This window comes from Puma concolor, chromosome A1 (assembly GCF_028749965.1).
Source record: "Puma concolor isolate L17-30 chromosome A1, mPumCon1.1.hap2, whole genome shotgun sequence".
NCBI lineage: Eukaryota > Metazoa > Chordata > Mammalia > Carnivora > Felidae > Puma > Puma concolor.
Genome location: NC_141667.1, coordinates 26,018,469 through 26,040,080, shown reverse-complemented (window position 1 = coordinate 26,040,080; position 21,612 = coordinate 26,018,469). Strand labels below are relative to the sequence as shown.

The 21,612-nt window shown below is 42.0% G+C and overlaps 1 protein-coding gene across 6 annotated transcripts in view; it reads right to left on the bottom strand.

Moving 5' to 3' along the window:
* The window catches only part of PDZD2 (PDZ domain containing 2), a 313,071-nt gene that overhangs the window by 98,544 nt on the left and 192,915 nt on the right, over window positions 1-21,612 (bottom strand). For all 6 annotated transcript variants that reach the window (XM_025924651.2, XM_086676439.1, XM_086676441.1 and 3 more), the window contains one exon: window positions 3,782-4,283. In XM_025924651.2, the coding sequence (XP_025780436.2) occupies window positions 3,782-4,283 (502 nt within the window). The remainder of the gene's footprint in view (window positions 1-3,781; window positions 4,284-21,612) is intronic.

Sequence of the window (21,612 nt, the reverse complement as noted above, 5' to 3'; positions counted from 1 at the left end):
TTAAGCTGCAGTGTGTGTGAGGAGGTACATGCATGACTGATGGAGTCTCTTTAGAAAGGTCCCTCTGGCTGCTGTGGGGACAGCAGATGACAGGATGACACTGGACATGGATGGGTAGCAGACTACTATGACCACCCACATGGGAAATGAAAGCAGCTTGGTCCAGACCTATAGCCATAGAAGTGGGAGTGGGAGAGAGAAGTGGGGTGAGGAGGGAGACCCTACAGGGAGCCAGAGTTGATAGGATTTGGTGTTCGACTGGACATGGGGAAGAAAGAGGCCAGTATTTCAGTTGACTCCAGGATGCCAACTGTCCCAATTTGCTGGCATGGGACTGTCAGTACAAAACCACGGAAAGTTATAGACAAACCAGGTAATTGCTAGCTGAAACTCAGGTTTCTGGCTTGGGCAACTTTGAGAGTGATGGGACCTGGAACATTGGAGCCAGCTGGGTGGGAAAATGATGCATCGATGTGAAATATCTAAGATGGGAGACCTACTGCAGGTAGGTGGTAGAAAGCTTGGGGCGGGGGCGCTCAGGAGAGAGGTAAAGGAGCAGACACGGACCTAGGAGACATTACCACATAGAAGGATAGACGTTCACCCATTGCTTACTAGAATAGGATCATCCTCATGCTGTCTCTGCTTGATGCAAACATAAAACTACCCAGGAGATGTCCTGGATGTGATTCTCCTCAGTTACCTTTTCCTCAGATTCAGACCTGGGGCAGCCTTCCTGAGGTCTCTGCAGACCACTTGCACTGAACCACTCAGCCTTCCTGAGGTCTCTGCTGAAGGTCTGGGGAAGAGTTCGGATACTCTATAGAGTGAATTACAAGTGTTAGGGTGAGACCACAAATGGACCCACAGACACACATGCCAACTATGAAGAAACTTGCCTGACTGGCAAATGGTAGGGTTCTTTTTCTCCCTATTATGTGACTAAGTTGTACTTATTTTTACCATGCTGCATTACAAAAATACACATTTGTAGTAAACAGGCTTGCAAGAACTGTTCCCTTGGATGAATAATGATCTTCACTAGACAGGGAGTAAGGAACTCTGAACTCATTTCTAAAACTGCTTATCTATGTCCTAGGAGATTCTAACGTTTTAAACAATGGGCCCAACTTTTATAATTTAAAAAATTAATCTGGTTGCATATGTCTTATTATGTGTTAATATTTTATAGAAACATATGTTTTTTTAAAAGAAGATATTTACTAGAGAAAATGTTTTCTACAGCTCTGTTAAAGGAAAAGAGGGTATAAAAATAAAGACAGAAGATTTATTTTCATGTAACAAATAACAGTCTGTGAAAAGAAGCATCTCACAAATAAAAATGGCCTGAATGATTATAAACCTAGTCTGTAATTTATTCTTTGTAGATTTATATTAAATCATTAATAAAGCAGAAACAGAACAATGCTGACATGTTTAATCTCCCATTATTCAAATGGAATAGAATTTTTTGCCCCAAGGGTTTAAGAGGTAAATGCCTAATTTTTGTTTTTTCTGGAAATTCCATTTTAGCATCCTCATCCTGGAGGATGAGGCTCCTCCAGGCTCATCCTGGAGTAAAAATAAAAATCCACTCAGCCCAAGAACCTACACCACCTTCTGTGATGGTCTACTGGTTCCAATCTGGACGTTGGGGGAGCAGTGAAGATCTACTTCTTGCCAACTCTATCAATCCTGGGTAAGTGCATTGAATGATGATGTTTCTTGGTTTGAAAAGGGTCCTAAAAGATATTCATGCCTAAAAGGGTGTATGGCCCATTCCAACTTTCTAAGATGTAAAGTATAACCCAGGGTCAACATTCAATCTATAGATTATGGGCAGTTGTAAAGAATGCAAAGTCCAGATGGCAGATCTCTCCTTTCTATAGGCATGTGGCTTTAAAAAAAATGTCCCAAAGGCAATAGATTTTGTTTTTGTTTTTTTTTTTTAATCACCATTTCATTTATATCTTCTTTGACATTTGATCTTGAGTGCAAAAACCAGGCAAAGGAAGTCTGATATGTGTAGTCTTCAAATAGTCTAATCCAGAAATTCACTTTTATGTTACTGCTTTTAGTTAAGTTTAGCAGAGAGGGGCACCTGGGTGGCTCAAGTTGGTTAAGTGTCCAACTTGGGCTCAGGTCAAGATCTTGCGGTTCGTGGGTTTGAGCCCCGCGTCAGGCTCTGTGCTGACAGCTTAGAACTTGGAGCCTGCTTCAGATTCTATATCTTCTTCTCTCTTTGCACACCACCCCCCCACTCTTGCTCTGTTTCTGTCTCTGTCATAAACAAACAAACATTAAAAAAAAAAGGTTAGCAGAGAATGAGCAGCCTCTTAAAAGTTTGTTTTTTTTTTTTTTTCTTTTAAAGTCATTTCCAAATTATTTCTACTGTGTCCTAGGCCAAATGAAAGCCTCTTCTTTGGAATATATGTGAGATTTAGTCTCTTTTGCTAACTTAAACCTTCAAAATGATTAAGCTAACCAACACTCCCTAACTTACTCATCCTCAGCTTTCTGTGTATTCATAATCTAATCATTAGGAGAAAAAGTCATATCCAAATATAGTACTCATCAGAAAGAAACAAATTATAATCTTTTTATTGTCCTTAATTTGGGGGGTCCACATTATAATCTTTTTATTCACCTTAATTCTTTTTTGAGGAGAACCATAAAGTTGGTAGAAAATCATTGATAGAGACATTACTTTTTTCTTCTCCTTTATTTACAATTCTATCTACAAATCATGCCTCCTTTGGGTAAGGCTTTATGAAGACCACCCAGATACTCAAATGAAGGAACATGGTTCCTTGAGAGAGGGATTATTTTGATTCCTCTAATCCCATTATACAGATTGGCTATGATTGGAGAAATATGCATGAAATAGCCTTTCTAGAAATTAGACTCATTCCCAGGGTACCATTTCAGCAGTATACAAAGCTGAACTTGATGCTTCTTATCTTCCCAACTTTCTCTTTCATCCTTAAGGGGTGTCTCCTACAGGGACTCAGAGAGGAAACCAATCAGAAACAACATAGCAAGTTACTGCTTCTTTAGGAACCCACAGGCATATCTGCCAAGAAGATTCTTGGAAGGAACGTGCTTACCCTAAAGAAATATAATTTCATGAGAGAATGTTGGCTACAATGGAGGAGAAAATTTGAAGCTAGAAGTGGACCTGTTACCACTCAGAGTATACCACATCTGCTTTGCCTTTAGGTAAGACCAACCCTGACCATCACAGCTGGATATCATAGTATCAGAGATTTCTGTGAAATTTCCCAACTTCACTGGAATTCAGCAACGTAATAACACGAACCCATAAAAATATCACTGGTTTTGAAGTGTTAAAAATAAAAGCAGATGTTTCCCTAAGTGTTGAACATCCTTCCTGTGTAATACTGAGGACTGAATGTTTGAATGTTTTTGCTATCAACTGCCACCAGGAATTCTTGGCCTCACCAGTGGCAATTCCACTGGTGACAGTAGTGATAAATAATGATGCAGTTCGAGTACTTTATCTGGGCCTCAGATGACTCAAATTATACCACAGAAGGGCTTGAATTTTCCACTTAGGATCACTCAACTAGCTCTTTATTTAAGTGGATGAAATGATTTGGATTTTTTGTTGTTGTTATTGTTACGTCCTCTGATCATTTATCTTACTAAATGTGTTGGCTTCTAAATACAAGGCCATCTTAGATAGATTTTCTGAGCCTTAAAAGCTATTTCAACAGTACTTTGTTTGAAATTCAGGTTCGATAAGCAAACAAAAGCTTACCCGTGCCAGGCAGTCACTTGATTGGAAGTCTGTCTTCCCAGATTTTGAGAAGCGACGTTTGTCATTGCTTGTAGGTAGAGCAGCATCTGTCTTTGGAATTCTATGCTCTGTCCCTCTGTCTGCTTCTGACTTGTCTAGATGGGATCCAGCCAGCTCCTTGAGAGATTCCGGGCCATTTTCTAGCTCAAAAGCATGGCCATTGCCAAGTTCGGGGTCTGGGCCGTTGTCCGGCTCAGAGATGGGGTCATTGTCCAACTCACAGCCAGTACTGCTCTTGGGTTCTTCAGTGGCTTTGTGGGTAGAAGGCCTGGAAATGACCCCAAACTTTCTTGCTCTTTTTCCCTTTTTCACAGTTTGGTCACCCAGCTCCAAGGTTGGCGTCTCTCCTGGTTCAGAGCTGTTGCTACCGTTGCCATTATACGGAGAGTGAACTTTGTGCTTGAAGCGGCGCAGCATGATCAGGTAGATAAAGCCGCCATTCCAGCACTGCTCAGCCAGGTAACTGCAACACACACAGAAATGCCGGGTGAAACCCTCACACCATCCATCTAAACCAGCGCATCGGGCAGACGCATTCAGCAGCACCCGCGGAACCCGTGTGATTAACAACCTGGTGAAGCAACGGAGGTACTAAGCTTCCCAAAGAGGCTCAATGCTCAGTTCATTCTTTTAATCTACATAATTGTTGATGCTAAAAATAACCCCCAAACCAAAATCCCCACGAGCTAGAAATTACTAATGAAAAAAACCCTAGAGTAGGTAATTAGAAATGGAGTTTTCTATTCACAGAGCCAATCCTTACATATGATTACAAAAACAATAATTCTCCATTCCCTCAACAATTTCTTACATCAGAATTACGCTAGCCTCCCATTCATCTAGTTAAAAAAACAAATTTAAATTAAAAAATTTTTTTTAACATTTTTATTCATTTTTGAGAGACAGAGACAGAACACTAGCAGGGTAAGGGCAGAGAGAGAGGGGACACGGAATCTGAAGCAGGATCCAGGCTCTGAGTGCGGGGCTTGCACTCGTTAACCGCGAGATCATGACCTAAGCCAAAGTTGGACACTTAACCGACCGAGCCACCCAGGCGCCCCGCACTTAAATTTTTTTTAAGTAAACTCTACGTCCAATGTGGGGCTTGAACTCACAACCCAGATATCAAGAGTGGCATGCTCTACTGATTGAGCCAGCCAGACGCCCCACCATTCATATAGTTTTGATGTCATTACTCTGCAAGTTCCCAAGGTAAAGAATAGATAAACTGAGAGACATGTAAAGTTCTGCTCTTAGGATCAAAATATCAACTGCACAACAACAAGAATCACTGCCTCACAGCATTCCAGTGAAAACAGATACTGAGCTGGGGGTGGAGAGGTGTTGGCTGGAATTAAGACACAACTGGTAATAAGCGCTGACAAGTGTGTGCTGCATTAAATGAGCATCAAGTCCACTTCTTGATAATGGTTCTAGTTTGGGTTGTTCCTGGCACACAAGGAGTGTCATTTTCAGTCTGGGTGTCGCTTTGAGAGGACCCCCAATGCAAACCATGCAGACATGGGGTGACTAGGATACAGAAGGCTATTGGAAACTGTGTCAACCAGGAAAAGTGAAAGGGCAGGGATGTCCTCTCCAGGGATGCTTGGCTTGAGAGGGCAGAGGCCGGGCTCAGTTGCGTTTCATGTACTTGAGGGGTGCCAAACACTTAGAAGCAGGAAATAATATAAGTGAGATAATGCATGTGAAGCCTGACACACAATAACTACTCCAGATCTTAAGGAATAACAATAAATAGAACATCAAACAAGATAAGTAATTAGTGGTATTCAGGACCATGAAAGCTTTAGCAAAGAAAACACACTTGCTTAAAGTCAGGAAACTAGGCTGGGCTGGACCCTCTACTTATGCCACCCAAGATAAGGAAGCACAAACCCCAGATGGGTCCAGGGAAACGCCTTCACCACTGGAATGTTGCCACATTCTACACATCACCTGATCACAAGCAAAGAATGTCAACCACCAAATCCTTAATGTGTTGGACTGCTTCTGGCCTTCATGTGCCTACAAAGGATTGCCCACATCCTCAATAAATGAAAAACAGAACATATTCAAGTATACCAAGCTGCTCCTCCTCCAGGCTTGAAGCTCAGACTTGAGAGCTGGGATAGTCAGTTTACCGGAAGGGGTCGCGTCCATAACAAGAGGTAACCAGATGCGTTTGAAATGTACTAATTTCTGGGACAAAGACATATATTACCCATACCTAATGGTCAGGTTAATGCAATGACAATGCCAGTCTCCATGAAGAGCAGAATAATTCTGAATTTTTGCCATGGAGTAGAGTGAACAAGAGAGATGGGTCCTTAAACAACCACCAAAGCTAATAAAAACTTTCTTTGATCCTGGGCTACAAAACATGGTAATGAACTTACACATAAAAACCAGGTAGATAAAAGGTACCATATAGACCTCAGGTTGTTCTGTGAAATACAATGAGATGAAGAGGTGTAAAGAGCGGTCCACTAGAGTCTGGAAAATGAAAATTAAACTTGGTTCTTAGTATAATTTCTCTATAATGTTTAGATTTCATTCTTTGAATTGTGTATCTTTTTCACACTGGAAAAATTTTTGTAAAGATATAAGATCTTCAGAGTAGTTATTAGCCAGACTGTAAGGGTTTCTTTGAGCAAATCACTACTATTAATGCAAGACATATGTCAGATGTTATGAAAAACAGCGTAAGGTAGTAAAAACAGGACCACGGGGAAAGTCAGACACTCAAGTCTTCATTCTGGCTTTGGCCCAACCACGTAAAAACAATGGTAATGATACCAAATTTCCATCAACCTATGTATGAATGGATAGACAAAATGTAGTATATCCCTATAATGGAATATTATTTGGCAATAACAGGAATAAAGTATATGTCATAACTTAAGCTTGAAAACATTACGCTAGGTAAAAGATGCCAGACCACAAAAGGCCATGTCATTCCATTTATAGGACATGTCCAGAATGGGCAAGTCCATAGAGACAGGAAGAGTATTAGTGGTCGCCAGGACTAGGGAGAAGGGAGAATTGGGACTGCTTGCAGAGTTTTTGGGGACGATGGAAATGTTCTCAAATTAGGTACTGGTGATGGTTGCACAACACAGTGAATATACTCACTGAATTGTATACTTTAAAATAGTGAATTTTCTGTTATATGAATTAGGTCTCAACTTAAAAAAATAACAGCAAATATAATAATTCTGGCCAAGTTTTGAATTGCTTTTTTTTTTTTTTAAAGCAGGTTCCATGCCTAGTGTGGAGCCCAATGCAGGGCTTGAACCCACAACCCTGAGCTGAGATTGAAAGTTGGACACTTAACCAACTGAGCCACCAAGGTGCCCCAGAGTTACTTCTTAGAGTATGTGCTCCTTAAGAACACCCTTTGCAAGAGAAGAAACTGAGGCTTAGAAATATTAATATGCCCCAGTTCACCTAAATGTCAAGTGCTGGACTGAGGCCCTCCTGCTTCTCAAACCCATGCTATGTCCACTGTGCTGCTGTGCTGTCTCAATTACTCTAGTGTCCTTGTCTGTAACACGAGGGTGTTAAAATAGGTCATCTCCAAGTTGCTTTCGCATGTTCAGAACTGTGAATGCTAGTTTCTTGGGAAGGCTTCTAGAGATCAAAGGTGCAGGCCATCCCCAAAGTATTGATCCATTGCCAAAGACAAAACAGAACCCTGGAAAAAAAAAAAACATTCCTTTTATGTCCAAGGTGTCCTAGGTCTCCTGGACATTAACTATCAACCTGAAAAAGATATCACCTGGAGAGGTAATTCCTTTTGGGATTCTATCTTTTGTATTAAGCTCTGGACAATTTGATGGGTTCTGTGCAGAAACCTTCTTTTCAGTACCAAAAAGGCTGGCTCACTGAGTCAGAGTATAGGATCTTGGAAATCTCTACTCTCACAGAAGCTCCAAGAATCTTGGGAGGTTTATTCCTTCTGCAGGGTCCATACTCAACAAAATTACAAAGCAAGAGTTTATCTTTAGTTTGGCACCATGTCCTCATCCCCTCCTGACTTCCTAATAATAAATAAGGCTCTGACACTTTCAAGGAACTGTATGACAGGTTATTTTATTCCTTCCTGGACACTGAATCTTCTAAGGTCATCCCGAAGACAAAGTGTAATGAATCAACTACGGACGCTACAGCAAGTTGGTGAGAAAGACTGTTAGGCTGGGGGTAGTTTTCTTAGAGTTCTTCCATCCACCTTATATGTAATGCCTCCATATTCCCTATCCATCTGTACTGAAATGACTCACCAAACTTTTCCAGTGCCTTTCTAGCTAATTCATATGTCCAAATCCCTTTTCAGTTCAAAAGGATTCCTACCCACCATGAGAATCTTTAAACTTCAAAGTTAGTCTTTGAGAAAGAAGAAATGGAATATAATCCTGGTCCAGAAAAATAGGTCTCCTCTTCAGTAATTTTTTGGTTTCTTCCCCAAATTTGAAACTGTCCTCTGACATATAAAATTATTGATTAATTTGATTTTGACCATCCCAGGATGGCCTTAAGATAAATGAGGAAAGACAAGCATATCCAGAAATGAAGTTCTAAATTCTAGCCTAGAATCCTCCCTGTGGAATGTATTGAGGTTCCTCACTTCACTTGGCCTTTGCAAACACCTTTGTAACTTAATCCCTTCTACCTCCCTTTCCTCTCAAAAAGTGCTTTATAATAAATAAAATAAAATAAAATAAAAATAAAATAAAATAGCTTTGAGTACCTCCTGTGTTTCTTGATGCTCTATCATAATTCTGGCATCTGGGTTCTCCAGGGGTGGAAGGCCCAGGAAGGACTGGCAGGTAGGGTTGGGTGCTAGGAAAAGCTAGAGGGATAAAGCTGCCTGGAGTTTAAAGAACAAGGACAGGGAGGCAGGAGATGAGAGGGGCAGAGACAGTAGGTGTTGGAAGGCCAAGGACACACATTATTTATCCATGCCCTAATTCTATCAAAAGAAGGCATGAGGCAGCTATGCAATTCTGATATTCTAGACTGTTCTGCCAAAGTCCTCAGAAGGAGCAGTATGTCCAGGTGCCTTTGAAAATCATCTTGGGCATTTGGCCATCAGTTACCGATGCCTGGTACATAGTGTGAACCCACAGAAGGGAGCTGCCAGGCAGATCCATTGGTGTATACATATGTGTGATTCAGAGTCAGTTGGCTCACCACCCCTGGGTGGCCTGCACCCCAATGCCTTGAAAACACTGTATAACTCAGACAACATAAAGGAATTCCAGAACTCAGACTTTTTGGCAAAGCAGACATTCTCACTTCATCTGAGTGAGTCAGGCCCCCAGGATAGACAGTAGAGGAACAAGATGTTTATAGAGGAGTTCCTACGTCCAGGCAGGAGTTTTACACAATGGGACTAACTGCTAATAGCCGCCCTGTGTAACACACAAGATGAATGGAGATCGACTGTTCTTGCTCATGATTGCCTCTTGCCTAAGAAGTAATGGGAGGTTAAGAAGCTGTTTGTGGTCCTTTGAAAACCTGCTAAGCCTAATTAATCCAGAGGGCTGTCTGAGGTTGTAAATCTGTAGGTTCCCAGAGAAGAATGGGTTGAGAGGAAGTGTTAAATATATACAGATTAATTTCCCAGCGAAATCTCGGCTGGGAAACAGAGGGAGGCAAGTTCAAACAGCTCCATGAGAGGGGGTGGGAAGATGACAAACATCTCCAGGAGTCATTTAGTAACAAGATTCCCCACGGGCAGTCTCTCTCAGCTGTTGCCTCCCAGCTACCTTGAATGTTGGGCTTACTCCTCACAGATTCTACAACCCTTCCTAGAATGAGCCAGACTTTCTCTGGGGACTCTGTAAAATAGAATTTGGGGGTGAATTTTGTGCTGAAAAGAGTGCCTGATATCCTTGTGTGCTCATATGGCCATTTCTGAAAATAAATCCATCTACTTCTTTGCTGGGGCCGTGAGAGAGAAAGTTAGCCCTGATTAGATGGAGAAAGATGGGGCTCAGGCACCAATAAGACTTTGAAAATAGACCAGAGTCTAGGCTTAGAGTATAAATGAATAGAGCACCATATTCCAACCGCTGGGTGAGAGAGGTGACTGATAAAGTCCAGCTTAGCTGAATCTCTCGTCCTCATCCAGCATCAACAGCTGGGGGTCGGCCACTCTTTCCTCTTCTCCTTCATGTGGAGTCAAGAATAGAGAATATGAATACATGAATATGTTCTCTTATTATAAAATCTGTATTATTTTTTATCATACAACTTGGATTGGCAAACAAGTTGATATTGCAAAATCAGGTTAAATATTTATTTAAGAATTTTTTCTGACCTAGAATACAATATTACCATTCAAATCCAATTCAAATTATCAGCTACCAAAACTTGCTACCACCACACAGCTTAGCAGCAAAATTTCAGTCATATCCATCTATACAGCAGGACAGAGATCCATATTGCCTTCAGGGGAATTGGGGCAAATATGCTGATACTCTAGCGACTGCTATTTCTATGAATAATAAACTGTCTTCCATCTTTGATCCAAGTGTCTCATGCTTTCCACCGGCATTCATGAAACCAGGCAGGCCAAATTGGTTAGCTTACTAGTAGAGTAAAATTGTAGTTCTTGGCATACAGCAGGATAATATACAGAGTAACTCAGTTTATAATTGGTTCTGCTCCCCAGCATTGAACTTAGAAAAGGAGCTTAATAATATATTTCTCTTAATACCAGCGACTAAGAAATAAAAATAAACATGCATCTTATACAAACCAATACTGAATCTTTTAAGGCATATCAAACAGAAGAGAAACTATACTAAGGGGTGTAAGAAAGAAGGTGGGTGTTCTACTGTCTGATTCTATAAACACTGATTGAATTCAGTGTGTCAGCCTCAAAGGCAGAAGCTACATTTGTGTTCATCCGTGTTAAGTGTACTCACTTCTGCCCTGTCCCTACTTGAATTCCATTTCCTGCAACCATTGGCTGCAATATCCATTTCTGTACAGAAGCACAGCTGATTCTTTTTCTGTTTCCTGCCAAGATAGCTTCTGGATGCAAAGGGGTGGGGGTAGGAGAGACACTGCAGAAAAACACTGGATAAAAAGCAGCTAAATCATATGATTAATGGAAAAATTGTTTTGACTTCCCCGTAACAAGAAATCATTGATTTTCATATTTATCTTAAAAACTCACATCTCAAACTAACAAAAATGATTTATGTAGCCTCTATGTTAGGATGCACTACACATTTTCAACTGCAGTACAGCTTAATAGAAAGGAAGCAGAGTTGTGGTCCTTTCTAACATATAGCAGCAGGTTGACATGAAGTTCCAGTTTTTCTCAAAGGTTTTCATGCACCTCATTTCTGCCTAAATCAATAAAAGTGTTTTTTTTTTAAGCCACCATATACCTTTCGAAAAGAGAAACTCAGAAGCTAAATTAAGTAGGAGATGCCTGATCAATGGTGAGAACTGACCTAATAAAACATACTACAGAGATACTGGCCCTTAAAAGAGAACTTCCAGGCTTCTATTTGCAACTGATTGCATTTCTTTATTAAATTACTGTGAGTGAATCAGGGTTTCTTATAACTTTATGAGATCAACCTGCAACCTATACAGAATCAAATCAAAACTCCAGCCACATTGCTTTGCTAGGTCATCTTGATGATGTTGGTCACGTTCTCCATGGGGCCAGAAAGAATGCTGGGAGAGTCAGACTTTGCTGTACATGAATGAGTCAATCACACCTCATGAATGGAGTGATGAGCTCAGACAATATACATGGGAACTCATATCACTTTTTTTCCTTATGACATAATGCTTGTTTTTTGTTTATAAAATGACTATTTGCTCATTACAAATTCATTCATTCATTCATTCATTCATTCATTCATTCATTCAACAAATAGTTATATGCCAAGCACTGTTAGGCATTTGGGGGGTACAGCAGTGAACAAAATGATTCCTGTCTTTGTGGAGCTTACTATCTAGGAGGGAGAGATAGGCAACAAACAATGGACCTGTTAAAATAAGCATCCAACTATATCATATGTTAGAAGGTGAGACGTGCTATGGAAAACAGAAAACACTGAACAGGATACAGAGGATCAAGCATGCCAGGAGTTGGAAGAGCCAGGTTGAAACTTTAAATGCTGTGCCTGAGGTGGCCCCACTGGGAATAACACACTGAGCAAAGACTTGAAGAAGATGAAAGGGTTGGCCATGCTGCTGCCTGGGAGCAAAGTGTTCCAGACAGAGGGAAGAGCCAGTGCAAGAGTGATGAATTGGAAGCGTTCCTGGTGTGTCTGAGGAATAGGCTTGAGAAAAGGGGCAAGAGAGGAGAATAATAGGAGATGAGGTAACAGAGACTGGTTTATGGAGGGCTGTATAAGCAGTTGTAAAGACTTCTATGCAAAATGGGGGGGCTCTTTAGTTTTGAGCAGAGGAGTAATGTGATACGTACTATGTTTTAAAATGATCCCCTTTGTTTCTGTGTTGAGAATGGACTGTGGTGGGGGCAACGGTAGAAGGACGAAGACCAGATGGAAGATCATCTTCAGAAATTCCAGCAAAAGATAAGCTGGCTCAGCAGAGAGTAGCCACGGAGATGGTAAGAAGTGGCCAGAATCATGATGGATTCTGAAGGAAGAGTCAATAGCCTGTGCTTTTGGTTGTGATATAGGGTATGAGAGAAAGTGAGAGATGAAGTGTTTGGCTTTCACAACTAGAAAGATGGAGTTGTCATCACCTGAGCTGGTAGAACAAGTAGCCTTTGGGTTTGGGGCTCTCTGACCTACTCTGAATGCATACATCTATTCTGGAGTTCAGTTCTGGACTCGTTGAGCTTGATATGAGCATGTGGGCAGCTAGCTCTCTAAGTCTGGATTTTGGAGCAGAGGACTAGTCTGGAGACAGAAACTTGGGAGGTGCAAGAATATTCATGGCATTTTAAGACCCCTAAAGATAAATTCCTTTGGGTTGATTTTCTGGGTCCAAAGTTCTTGCTCATCAAGAGCATATTCAAGGGTTTCATATGTAATTCTAATCTTTCCTCTCGAAAGGGGGTAACAATTTAGAATCCCAGCTGTAGTGTCTTAGAGAACTGTTTGTTTCTGAATATTGTCACTTTTTAATTTTTGTCAGTCTGATAGTCAAAAGCTACCTCATGTCATAATTTGCAAACCAGTGATGACTAGTGAGGTCAAAATTATTAATCATTTGCCTTCTTTGAAAACTGCTTATTTATGCCCTCTGTTTGTGAAGATCTTCATCTTTATGCCCTCCTACATTAGCATGGTGGCTGTCACATAAAAAGCACCATAATGAAAATGAAGGGTCAATGAGAAGATCCCTTCTATTTAAAAAAAATCATTAAAAAATGACTTTATTGAGATATACTTTGCACAGCATATAATTTATCTGTTTCAAATGTACAATTAAGTATTTTAAGGAAATTTATCAAGTTGTGCAAACACCATAAATCCGTTTTAGAACATTTTCATCACCCCATTAAGACCCCTCATGCCGTTACAGTTAATGCCCGTTCCCCATCCCAGCCGCCACTTTGTTTCTACAGGGCTGCCTCTTCCAACCATTTCATGTAAATGGAATCATCTAATACGTAGTCTCTTGTGTCCTGCATCTTAAAAACAACTCCTTCTTAGTAGGTTCTTAGTCACCCAACTCTACCTCCTTCTGGATTCTGCCATTTACCTCTTATAAAGTCTTGATTTGTGCAAACGTGCTCTTTTGATGTCTTTTTCACTTTCCTTCAGATCATACCCAATTATCCTGAGGAGACAGCCCTCAGACAGACTTGCTAGCACCTCACCTATTGGTCTCACATGTCCTCCTGTCATACCCACCAGTCCTTCCAGTTTGGGCTATGGAAACCCCTGGTAGCCTCTCCCACATTTAAAAATTCTCACATGACTGCACTTAGGTGGACTATGCAGTCCTTCCCATTTGGTCTCCTAGATTTTTTCCTACTGTGCCACTATTATCATAAACCAATTCTGCTGCAAAAGGAAATCTTTCCTCATTAACATTGACTAGGCAAATGATCCAAATACTATGCTAATGTCGTAGTATATAATTTATATACTAACATATTCATGTTACTATGCATTCACATCAACAGGATTTCGTTTTTAATTTTCTCCATGCTATTTTTGTCCAGGACAAATTACCAGCAACAGATTATTATGAGACTCAGAGTCTTCTCTGTACTTCTTTTGCCTCGATTGGTGCTAATGACCCTTCCATATCTCCCCTATGCCTTGTTCCCTGGCCAGCAAAAGATGATGCTTCATATCACCAGAGGTCTTTGCTAGGATGTGTCCCTAGAGCTGAAGATGGGCCCAGTGTAAGACACATGAAATTCAAGAAAGCCCTCTGCCTGTCTTGAGTCTTGCCTGAGATCCAACTTTCTAGCCTTGCCAGGTGCATTTCCTATGGCAATTCCTATGCTTCCCTACATGTGGTACTGCCCTTGGACTTTCCTTGAAAGAGGGCAAGATCAGTGGTGCTCAAGGCTTACTGAAGCCAAACCATGTCCCAGAGATTATGCTCAATCTGTTTTCCAGCCTCGGGGTTACCAAGTGCTGAGAAATGTGTTAAAGATGACACAGAGACTGAGTTCCATATTGCCCCTGCCACAGCTTCCATGTTCCCTGTGGTGAAAGCCACTGGAAGCTATGAGAATTAGCAACACACATTCTCCCTTTCTCTCCCTCTTCCCTAAAGCCAACCAAATCTGAGAGTTCACCACCAGCTAGTAATCCTCAAACTCTCACACTGCACTATTTAAAAGACAGTCACCCTCCTCCCCCTCCCCAGAGGTGATGCTAAGAGAAGGGAGGCTTCTGTAGGCCTAGGCATCTCAGAACGCACATCAAGCTACTCACACACTAATGCAAACACTGATGAAATGTCTGTACCCTCCAGTTCTCTCCCCTTTCAAGTGGCTCCAGCTGCATCTTGAAACAATTTCCCCAGCTTGCCTCAATCCTTCCAGGGTCTGTTCCATTGGCTTGGCCAGAGTCTGCCCCCACCTCACTCCAAGCCTGGTTTCACTTATATCAAAACAGCTTCCATCAAGATAGTGGGCTTCTTTTCCGAATTTCTTTCACTGTTTTGAAGTCAGCACAGAAAAGATACTTAAGAAATTGCAAAATGAGTACTTCTATCAGTGTGTTCCACTAATGTCACACACTGTTCTTCTCTTGAATCTCTTCTATACAGCGTATTGAGAAATTTTTTTTAAGTATGATTTTCTTTTCTTCTTTTTCTTTCTTTTCCAAGGTTCTGTGGCTGGCAGAGCTGGGCTGGACAGAGCTCCTCATCTACAAAGTTTCCTGTAAACTGGCTTTCTAAGTTTGGCAACCTTCTCTAGCAAAGAGTGCTTCTAAGAAGTTGGATTTGGTGGCTGTTTTCCCTCTTGTTCATCCATCTGCATGATCCTCTAGAACCCTTCTTGGTTTGGAGAACCTCAGTTACAAGCAAGACAGAACTCTGGCCTAGAGAAACACATCAGCCAAGTCCTTACAGATGTTAACAGAACACTGAAAAATCTTGGCTTCTCATCAGCGCACTCTTCATATTGACCAACTGGAACTGTGGCATCGTTGAGTATCTTCGTGACCCCTGGTTCTTAGTTATGTTCAGACAAGGAACATACAGAGGCATTTGTATGTTTGCAATTGTCTACTGAGATTTTAAACAAAACTGCAAGTGTTAAAGAAAGCTGAAATTATCGGATGCACAAGCATCAAGGCTGATTCGAAACTGTAAAACTTACTTTTAATGGTGTGTTGATAAGAGAAGCTCCAAAAGCGCACTGGAGTTATAATAGACAGGGGGGCGCGAATACCCATATTATGCTGTAACTCCATGCTGTGTACAGAGTTAACTGCACATGCACTCTGCCTCATGTCAGCCTAAAGCAACCCTAAGGTTGATGTTACGGGTCAGGTTTCAGAGAGGGGAAAACTGGAGAATAACTGGCTCCAGGTCTCAGAGCCAGCAAGGGTGGAGCTGGGATTCAAATTCCCACCTGATCACAAACAAACCCAGCCAGGGACCTTGGGATTCACTGTAGCCAAGCCCCATCCTACTGGTGGTCATTATGATAAGTTTGGATGAAGGAGAAGGCCTACAACTTCCAATAGCCAAAAGAACCCTCTCCCCACTTTAAATATCACAAGGGATTCCATTTTAGTGATATGTTAACAACCCAGAATATGTCCCACACCCATAAGAAAAGGGCCCTAGGGAAAACAAGAGGTACTTTTAGGCAGGTCCAGAAGGCAGGTTAGTATTTGGGAGGGGTGAGGTGGTTTCTTGGGGTGTGGGTGGAAGTGGCCAGCTCTCATTCCATCTCTCAGGTATGAGCTGAGACAGTCCCTGGGAATCCCGGAAAAGCAGATGCAATACTTGCTCAGATTAGCCAGTATCAGAGGATTAAGGAACCAACCTGGCCCCCAACCCAGCCAAGGCCACACAAAACGGCCAACACAAGATATGCCCTCCGGCGATGGCCTCTCCCTCAGGCACACTCTGGAACTCAGTCACCCCCTCCCTCTCCACAGTGCCCCCACCCCAGACCAGTATTACGCACTGCACACCTCTCCTTCTACGATGAACTGCCCCTTCTGACTGCAGGTAGTCTGTGTACACTTTCTGGCCGTAAGAGGCACCTTAATACCATATTCATTGTTCCTGTGCATTCTTGTCCAAGATAACGTGCTGTCAAGTGGTGATGGGCCCACATGGGTCAGAATGGGCATGAGGCAGGTAAATCTCTGGGCTGAAGTACCACTCAGATGTCCCCTCAAGTAAGCACTTGCTGTCCAGCTGGTGAGGAGTGTTAGTTAGGTCAGGACCTCCAGCTGTGAGCTTCATCAGGGTCCCCCTCAGCTTTCAAGTCAAAGTCATGCTCTCCTGGGGCAATTTCTGGCCAATGGCAAGCAAGATGGTATAGGGGCCAAGGGCAGGTTGTCCCAAATGGGCCACTTTGGTGTGAAGATTATTTTGAGTTAAAAAACAATCAAACTCAGCAGTTTTGGCAACTCCAATGTTTTACAAAGGCCTGAAAAGAATTTAGATAGAGGAACTGCTCCAGGAAGAGAGCTATCAGCATAGATAACTGCATTGTACTGTGAACTAGATATGATGGTCAGGGAGGAACCTAGCAAGGCCAGTTTGTTCAAACTCATTGTTTGAGTGGCCCAGCAAACATCTGTTTACCAAACATTCATTCTTTTTCATCTTCCTGTGAATTGCATTCCCTCTTTTTGAAGTCCAAGACCCCTATCTCCTTCCTCTTAGTTCAGAATGACACATAGACCTCTTTTTGCCTGTCTTTGATATTTCTATGTCTGTGTGGATTCCTTGTATGTATGCTATTAAATTTGATTTTCTCCTGTTAATCTGCCTCATGTCAATATGATGCTTAGTCTGGCTAGAAGGACCTTGAGAAGACAGGATCTTCTTGCTTCCTGACAACTGGGAGATGGGGCCTGGCCATTGCTACCCAGTGCAGAGTTCCCCCAGGCACACTTGTTCTCAGAGCCCCCTGTTGGGCTGACCGACTTTGTCAGGTGGGCAGCACGGTGTGTGGCTCCCCTGCCCAGCACCGCTTCCTCCCGTTTTCTTTCCCAGGACATTTTGCACTCTTAGCTCTAACTCAGCATCTGCTTCCTGGAGAGCGTGAATGAGGGCAATATAAAGAAAATAACAAAGTATGTCCCAAAAAGGAGGTGATAGGAAATAACAGTAGCCAAAAAAGGTTGTGAGGGATGCGTAGGACTCAGCTAATCTGGGTACAGAAGCAGCCAGCAGAGCATTCTTGAGAAGTCAAGTTGGATGATCGGCATTTAAACCTGTTTGCTGATGGCAGGAAAAAACCAAAGGGCAAGAGGCTCCTTTTGCCAAGGTGCTCCTTTGGATTAGACTCTCTTCACTCAATACCTAAACAACTTCACCAAACTTCATCTCAGTATCAAGTATTTGGAGCAAGATTATGCTTGGTTCAGGTGTCAGCACTGCCACTTTGGGCCCTTGGGCAGGACATTAAACCTCAGAGACTGACCCCTGAGTCTTGTAGACCTATGGTCATTGGGAGGATTGAATAGAATAATGGACTACGTGGGCTGGTTTCCCATGTGGTACATAATAAATACCAGTGCTAGCCCCTTTCCCTTTCAGAAATTTGCTAGGTGATCGTAGGTCAGCCTGTTAGACTGGTCTGCTGACATTGTCCTGGATGAAAAGCAAACTCACAGAAGGGAGTGGTCAGATTCTGTGGTCTGAATGAAGCAGAGAGAACCACAGTCAAGTCCAGGTGGGGGCAAGGGGAATGGGTTCTGGAGAAACCAAATTCACAAGGATAGGCAGAGTCAGAAATTATTCTAAAACCAAAGATCTGAAAAGGCAGAGCAAATGTGTGTTAGACACAGAGCCCTCACAGAGAGGCATTGTTTTTAAAGTGTATTTGAGAGAGAGAGAGAGCACACGAAGTGGGGAGGGGCAGAGAAAAAAGGAGAGAGAGAATCCCATGCAGGCTCCGTGCTGTCAGCGCAGAGCCTGTCTTGGGGCTCTATCTCATGAACCGTGAGATCATGACATGAACCGAAATCAAGAGTCAGACACTTAACCAACTGAGCCACCCAGGTGCCCCTCACAGGCGTTCTGGGGGTCTCGTGGACTATGTGGTTCCACGGAGAAGAAGGGGTGTGTGTGTGCTGTGGGGGATCAGGCTCATATAGGCAATCAGCATGGACTGTGGCCAATTGCAGGCCATATTCTCTGCCAGAGAGAGAAAGGCACATGTCTTTCAAAACACAGACCAAGGGTGGCCTCTTGTTTTGCTTCCATGTCCATCTGGCTGGGGTCAGCCTCCAACTCCCGGAGAAATTGCAAGCTCTCTGGCCTGACCTGAACCCCGAGGATGGTCCCAGAGGTCCTGGAACTGACCCAGGACTCAGGGTGGAGCCTGGGAGGTTGCTTATCCCAACCAACCACGCTGTGAGATGGGCTGACCGCTGAAACTCTGCAAAATATGTGGGCCGCTGACATGGGCAACTGCCACGATTAAATCAGATGCATGTGTGCACGAGCAGAAACGCTGCCCCTCTCTCAGCATCCTCTCTCTCTGACCTTTCTGCCATTTGTCACAGATAACTGGACAACAACTCTCCCTTTTGGTTCTGTTGCCTCCTTTAAAAGGGCATCTTTTACTTTTCTGAGGCAGGGATTTCAAAAGCCCAGTTGTTTTAATATTAAACGTTTCAACATATTACAATGCCATTAGACAGTCAAACATTATGATATTTTTTAAATGTCTAGAGAGGGTCTCTGTAGATACATGATTTCAACTCTAGGGGGAAACACTCCCAGCATGAACAGCCAGCATCTCTACTTTTGTGAGAGGTGCACACAGGTGTGGGTATTTGAGTCACAAGCATGTTTTAGAATATTAGCAGCTCACTTTGTTACCAAGAGTTCTCAACAGGAAATAGCTGGCAGACAGCACATGCTAAACTTGGAACCCTCCAACCTCGAGCAAACAGAAAACATCCAAAAACAAAATCAGAGCCATGGGCCGCCTGGAAAAACAAATACCCCAAAAAGTTATTTCTTGAATTGCACACCAGGAAGTGTGATCTGGAAGAGTCTGGAAGTGAGGGAAACAAAAGCATTGACCAGAGGACCTTCTTGAATCTCTGCGGGAAGAAAATATGAGAGTTTTCCATTGTGGCACTGTTCCATTTAGACTCAAGTATTTCTCACAGATAAAGGGGTATCTTAGCTTGTTCTGGCTTCCCAAACTGGGGACCAAACCACACCCACTTTTCACAGAGATTGGAGCTTTATGAAGACAGCAGTGATCAGGGGTCAGGGCACCCATATGCTCCACGTGGGCTCTGGGAAAGACCCAGGACACCATATTTCAGAAAATACAGCAACTCTCAATAACTAGGAGGGTTTTTTTTTTGCTGTTAACACCTTGCATCCTGAGTTCTCTTCAGAGATTTCCTTCTAAAGAGATTTAACTGCAGTCTTTTAAAATTTGCTTTTATGGTGTACTGAGAACATCAAGATGAGAGGTGTTTACTTTCCCTGTTCAACTTCTCAAAGGATGGACATGTCGGCATCACCTGTTCTCAGAAGGGCCCTTCCTGATACTTTGGCTTTGGGCAAAAGGACATGATCTCTTAGATGACTTAAGAGAGTGAAAAGCTTTGTTGGACAAAGCAGATGGGTGGCAAATTTCAATACTGCTGTTTCTTCAAGAACTGAAAAGGAGAAATCTTTACATTATCAGGCACAAAGCTTATAAGGCCCAATTTCACTAGAAATATCTTCAAGACATAAATGTAAGTATGAGGCAAAGTCCAAAGGGGCCTCTCACAGACTCTTTCAAGTGGCTTAAGTTCCACATCAGAGTCTACAGTTCCGGTCTAAGGAAAATGTCCGGGAGCTCCTGGGGGCTCAGTGGGTGAAGTGTCTGACTCTTGGTATTGGCTCAGGTCCTGATCTTGTGGTCGTGGGATGGAGCCCGTCAGCACGGAGGCTGCTTGGGATTCTCTCTCTCTCTCCCTTTCTCTCTGCACTTCCTGCCCTGCTTCCCCACCCCCACCGTGTACATGCACTCTCTCCCAAAATAAATATAAACATTTTTTAAAAAGTCTGGTTTTTAAAGTTTAGATGTCCCAATTCTCTCTCTCTAGGGCAGAGGTGAGGAATAGAAGGAAAACAAGACAAAAAGCAACTTAGAGGAAGAACAAGTAAGAAAAGTGGGTTTTCAGATTTCATTCTTTTCTTAAATCTTAACAGGGCCAATTAATGAAGTTGTATTTAAAATGCCCTGCCTTGGATTTCAAGACAACACAAAGACACCTTTCTGATAACACCGAATCCAACCATAAATCACTCCCCAGCTTCCATGAATGAATGTGGAGGTGAAGATAAAAAAACACACAACTACTCCCCCAGCCCCCAAAAGGGGGCTTCCCATGAGGCATTTAGTAGCAGACACAAGAGACTCAGTCGTGCCAAGGAAAAGATTTTCTCTGAAAATTAAGGAGATGATATGCAGAGAATAAGGCTCAAAATATGCAGAGCAGGCATGCTGGCTCAGTGCTGACAAAGAATAGAATAAGGTAGTTGACTTCTGCCCTCATAGATTTCACAGTGAACCTATAATTAATGTTACAAATTAATGTGCCAATTTTATAATTAACTCTATAATTATTATAGTATATTATGAATTATATTATGTCAATAATATAACATATTATTGTTAATGTTATATTGACATTATATATCATTGTTATATATTAATATATGTTATATTGACATTATATATCATTGACATAATCGACATAATGTAACAGGTTATATTTTTAACATAACATTTATATTATAAATTATATATTATCACAGAAATAAAATTTTATATAACAAAACAGCAAGATAAAAATTAATAGATCTTAATAAAATTTATTAGCTACTAGGTAAATATTTTAAAATATTGATATGTAAAATAAAAACATATAATATGAATTTATATTCTATAAATTTTAAAATGATATTAATTATATGAAGAATGTTCCAACAGAAGCACAGGTTACTTCAGAAACTTCTAAAAGAGGGCCTGGCCTGCTTTGGGGATGGATGTGAACATGAAAGGTTTCCTTCAGGAAGAACCAGGGGTCTGAGGTCCAGCAGAAGTCAGCTAGGCTGAGAGGAGACTGAAGCATGGGGTCTGGAATGAGGAGAGAAGGTCCAGGCAG